Genomic DNA, 5,097 nt, shown 5'->3' on the forward strand with positions numbered 1-5,097 from the left:
TGCGTGAAATGTCGAGAACGGCAGAGAGATCAAAAATATCTGCCCCGTTGTGTTTATTTTGACAGCAACTGCGCGGACAAGATGGCCGACTTCGCAGCACTCTTTCTTTCGCGCATCCGAACCCACGACCTCCGAACATCACGTCCGGTGCTGCTTTAGAATTAATTTTCTATAAACAATAAATTAATCTAAGTATTATTATACCACTGATCATCACTACACAAAAAAATAAATAAATAAACATTCCTCTATGCTCCTTGGTTTCGATGACTGTTGGCTCCCTTAATAAGTGTATATATATATATATATATATATAGCAGCACCGGACGCGATATTCGGAGGTCGTGGGTTCGGTTCCCACCGGCGGCATGGTTGTTTTTTCTGCTGCTTTATAATTAATTTTCTTTAAGCAATAGATTAATCTAAGTATTACTATACCACTGATCAGCACTACAAATAACAAAAATAAATAAACATTCCCCTATGCACCTTGGTTTCGGTGACTGTTGGCTCCCTTCATAAGTTTGTCAAACGAGCCCCTCATTTCCTTTACCCTGTCTGCTAATATATATATATATATATATATATATATATATATATATATATATATATATATATATATATATATATATATATATAGAGAGAGAGAGAGAGAGAGAGAGTATCTGCAACTTCGCCACGGTCTAAAAGCTGTCAGCTACGTTTAAAACTTTAAAACTGGCGCGTTTCAAGAATAGTAGCAACTCAAATGACGGCCGTCTGCCGTCACGCATTGAAACGCATCCCTATAACGGCCGCTGTGTTGGAAAAACTGAGTGGTAGCTACCGTCAGTTCCTAATGAAGCACCGATGTACACAAGTGCGTTCATTGTATTGAATCCCCGCCTACAACGCATTTGCCACCCTTATCTCACGAAGGAAAGCAAAGAGAAGGGCAGCAGCTATCGCCTGGCATCGAACCCGCGACCTTTTAACTAAATCGAAGGATGCTTTAACCGTTCGCGAGCCTAAACGCCAGGTGCATGCTTATACTCAACTAACCGACCTTCTGTTGGAAAAGCGGTTCAAAGAAGCCAGTTTTCATTGTTGTGGCGCTTGACAAGGACGGCATACTCGTTGCTAATAGCAACTCAAACTGTCCACTGTTTCGGAACCGTACGACGTCGCTTCACGACTCCCACCCGCGCATATAAGTCGAAAATAAGCACGCCCACAGTGCGCATTGTGAGTCGCTGCGGGTATGGAAAGTTCAAGGCATACGATATCAGACTTGTTGGTTTCCGGTCTGCCAGGCTGCTTTTGCCATTGGTTCAACGACCACGGACACCGGCGCCGAATTCAATGTTTACGCTGAAAAACAAACAACATTCGCTTCGGTAATGCTGGTTCTTTTGCACTTCTCTCTCGAAGAACTCCGGAAATTCCTTTCCCGGCACGAAATAAATAGATGATGTTTTATTTCCATGACAGCACAGCCGCCGCGGTGTCTGAGTGGTTATGGTGCTCGGCTGCCGGCCCAAAAGACGCGGGTTCGATCCCGGCCGCGGCAGTCGAATTTCGATGGAGGCGAAATTCTAGAGGCCCGTGTACTGTGCGATGTCAGTGCACGTTAAAGAACCCCAGGTGGTCGAAATTACCGGAGCCCTTCACTACGGCGTCTCTCATAGCCTGAGTTGCTTTGGGACGTTAAAACCCTATAAACCAAACTAAACCATCCATGACAGCACATCCGAATGTAATCTTTAAATAGAATTATAAAAACGCGCGAAGCAGTGGGGCCGGCAGGCAGCGTTTCCACACAGTGTACGTCGAACCTTCCCCAATTAATGCGAAATGTAGAGCTTGTCGTCGCTCTAAAAATGCCATTCAGTCGGCGTGGAAAGTGCGCGATCACCCACGTTCCAAGGTATTGCCGCCATTTTGTAATGTTTTGTTTTTTTTCACTTCCTTTCGGTGCCTTGCAAATGTTGTTGCTCGCCATGGTCTACGTCGCCGGGAAGAGTGACAGAGCAAGAAAGGAAAGGACTATTACAAGATACGGCCGCTGATTTCATCCATGCACACTTGCGCATTTTTCATAAGACGTAGAACTGCTCGCAAAAGAAAAAATAATGGTTAATAACTGTGGAAATTAAATACGGGCTAGAACGATGACTCAGCTGCGCCACACCTGTACCGTGTACCGGTACAAGCAAGCGTATACCCCGTCGGCGAAGTCTTGAGCAAGAAACTTTTGCCGAACGAAGTGTTCTTGGGCAAGACGAAAAAGAATTAAAGATGGGCGAAAGCAGTGTACGCCTTGTAGCTGTACTAGGACAGGACTCGACGACAATAAGAGGTACGGCGAATAGTATTGCCTGGATCTTGAGTCGTTAACTCTTCTTTGCAGCTTTAGCCTCAAAAAAAGTTGTCTAGCTCTGCACGAACTACCTTCCTTTAGTGACATTACGTAAGGCAGTAGAAACGAGCTGCTCCTAGATTCCGCAATAACTCGTTAAAGTGAAGACTCGTTCCGTCAATTTGTCATAAATACGTGCTGGAAACAGGAAAGAAGCTCCAGGACATCATTCGACCTTTGTTCGCACGACAAGTGTTTGAAATTCAAATGAGAAGAAAGAACGGAGAAGATAGACAGGCGGCAGGATGTACGTACTAGCTACATCCTGTAAAACGTCTGCCTGTCTTGTGCTACGCTTACGCAAAACCGAAAGAGGACATTTCCTGGCAGACGCAATACAAAACACGCGTCGGTCTTTGCGACAGGAAAGCAGCACGATCACTTGCGACGACCACCATTCTACCTCCATATGGGCGTGCTTAGTTAAGTTCACCATGTCGTATATGTGTAGATGGTATCGAGAGTAGCACACGAGATAAGGCCAAGCACGTCCACGTGCCCACAGCTCGCGCCAAAGTAAAAAAAAAAACGACTTTCGTGGTCATGACCTCATGTTAGACGTCAAGCATTACATTAGGCTGTAATCAGGCTTCAAGTCGCGGCAATATGCAAGATATCATTCTGCGTAGACCGCAAGCTTATGGTTTAATAATTTTTTTTACGAAGTTGAATCCTGGGGAGTGTAAGAAATGTGAAGGGGATAACTCTTCTTGCAAGTTGGGGCGAAGCAAAGCAGCGGTTTGAAGCGGTTGCTCTGCAACACATGGAATACCGTGTCGAAAGTAACGTCTACCGGAGACGGCGGGTGTCGCTGTCCCGGCAACAGACGCCACGTTGTGTGTACAGTGCCGAGCGGGGTGCAGCGCAGGCGCAATGCGCCCGGAGACGGGGTCCCCCGCGCGGTTAGGCTTAGCCATGCGGCAGCCCGACTGAAGTGCGCATTTTACGAGCAGACCCGAGCCGCCGCTCACCGACGACGAGCCGCACGCACACGAGCAAGACGCCACGCCTGCCAGGCGTCGTCGCGGACGCCAACATCTGGCGCGGCGGTGGAAACACGCGTCTCTCGCTCTTTTCTTTTTCAGGCCGCTCAATCGCGCGTTCAGATGTTGTTTATCAATGCTTCGCAACAAGGTTCAATGTGCTACTGAGCGCGAGGCGCGACACGAAGCGAACTTGGCGGTTGTCGCCAAATGCACCGCAGGCCTGGCATCAGAAAGCAGCACATGCCGAGCTCAAGTCAGCCATCAGCTTCACCCAGCGCCCCACAGCAGTGAGGAGAAACGCTACTTACAGGTTGACACGCCGGCAGTTCGTCTGCGCCGCACAACTCGAGGGTGGTCAGGAGAAGGAGCCCGAACGGGGCGACGGCGACAGCCAGCAGCGCGCTGCTGGGCGGCATCTCCGGCGAAAAGTTTCCGCGCTTTCGCGACGCCGGCGGGCACGCTGCGATGGTGGACGAAGCTGGAACGTCAGCAGACGCGGTCACCCGCTAGGCATGGTGATCCGCGCGGGTGGGAGATCTCTCTTTTTTTCTTTGTGTTGCGCGGCTGTGAGGTCGAGCCACGTAGAGGTCCGCGCTGCGCTCACAGCGGCAGCACGGCGGCGGCGGTGCCGGTGTGCGGGCGGCGACCGCAGCGCCGCGATGCTGGCGTCGGCGACGGATGGAACTGGCGGAGCAGCGTCGGTGGCGACGGCTGCCGACGACGATGCATGCGCAGAACGGGTAGCGGCGCCGGGTCGCGGGGAAGGTGGGCAAGCCCTCGACGGCAACGGGCGGTTGCCTAAGCTCAAACGCTGACGCCGACTGACGAGCCGGCGTTAAAGAAGCAGACGCAGCGCAGATTCCTCTTTCGATTCTTCAATACTGACTGGCCCACGAAATCACGCGTAGAAAAGCTGGCGCACGTCGTAAAATATGACTTCTTTCTCTTCGTTTGCGATGGACAGCATGTGTTCTCGAGAGACAAGGTAACTATCGTGTGCACGACGACGCAGCCAAGGTTACTTTTATGTGGCTGAAGATGCGGATCAATGTGAGATGAGATCGAACGGTTAGCGCGTACATCAGTTGAATAAAAGCGAACAAATTAGTCGTGTGGTGTTGTATTAGGCATACTGCTTTTCTGCACCAGGAGCAACTGCCATTCCCATTTCCCAGGGGGCGCATCCTGACATTGAGGGACAGGCTGCCGAACTCATTCCCCAATTGATGGCTGCGGCCTCACCGCACACATATAAGGGTTTGTTTATTGAGAGGCATTGGCGTCGACGCCCAGGAACAGCAACCGTAAAGGTGCAGTAGGGAAGAAAACGAAGTGCCGTGCCTAATCAAAGCAGACGGAGAACCGCGTGTCTAAATAAAATATAGGACGCGAACGTATAGTGTGCGCATTAATCCCAGTCCGCCACCTCCCGCCAATTTCTTTGCGTCTTTGTACCATCTTTTCTTACCTTCTAGCTATGTTTCCTTCGCATCTCTGTCTTCCTTTCTTACCTTTTTGCTTTCATCATTCCCTAATTCTTTCTTTTTTTCTTTCCCCCCTGCCTGGCGTGTCCAGGCACTGCACTTAGGGAGGTGGCGCGCATGCGCCCCGGCTACTTCTGTGGTCGCCATCCGTTCGCCCAGAGCTGTCAGCTTAAGGGCCCCGTGCCGGCACGAAATCTGTTTGGTCGCACACATCTTGGTCTGCGCCAGG

At 50.2% G+C, this 5,097-nt stretch overlaps 1 protein-coding gene across 3 annotated transcripts in view; it reads right to left on the reverse strand.

Moving 5' to 3' along the window:
• Positions 1-4,382, reverse strand: part of LOC144098621 (endosome/lysosome-associated apoptosis and autophagy regulator family member 2-like) — a 62,993-nt gene extending 58,611 nt beyond the window's left edge. Inside the window, exon 1 of one of the 3 annotated variants that reach the window (XR_013307211.1) lies at positions 3,693-4,019. Coding sequence is in view for 2 of the 3 variants with exons in the window: in XM_077631406.1 (XP_077487532.1) it covers positions 3,693-3,800 (108 nt within the window). In the remaining variant the exon portion in view is untranslated. Of the gene's footprint in view, positions 1-3,692 lie in introns of all 3 variants that reach the window. The other 2 variants (XM_077631406.1, XM_077631405.1) reach the window with 2 other exon arrangements.
• Positions 4,383-5,097: the final 715 nt, after the last annotated feature.

This window comes from Amblyomma americanum, chromosome 7 (genome assembly GCF_052857255.1).
Source record: "Amblyomma americanum isolate KBUSLIRL-KWMA chromosome 7, ASM5285725v1, whole genome shotgun sequence".
NCBI classification, from domain to species: domain Eukaryota; kingdom Metazoa; phylum Arthropoda; class Arachnida; order Ixodida; family Ixodidae; genus Amblyomma; species Amblyomma americanum.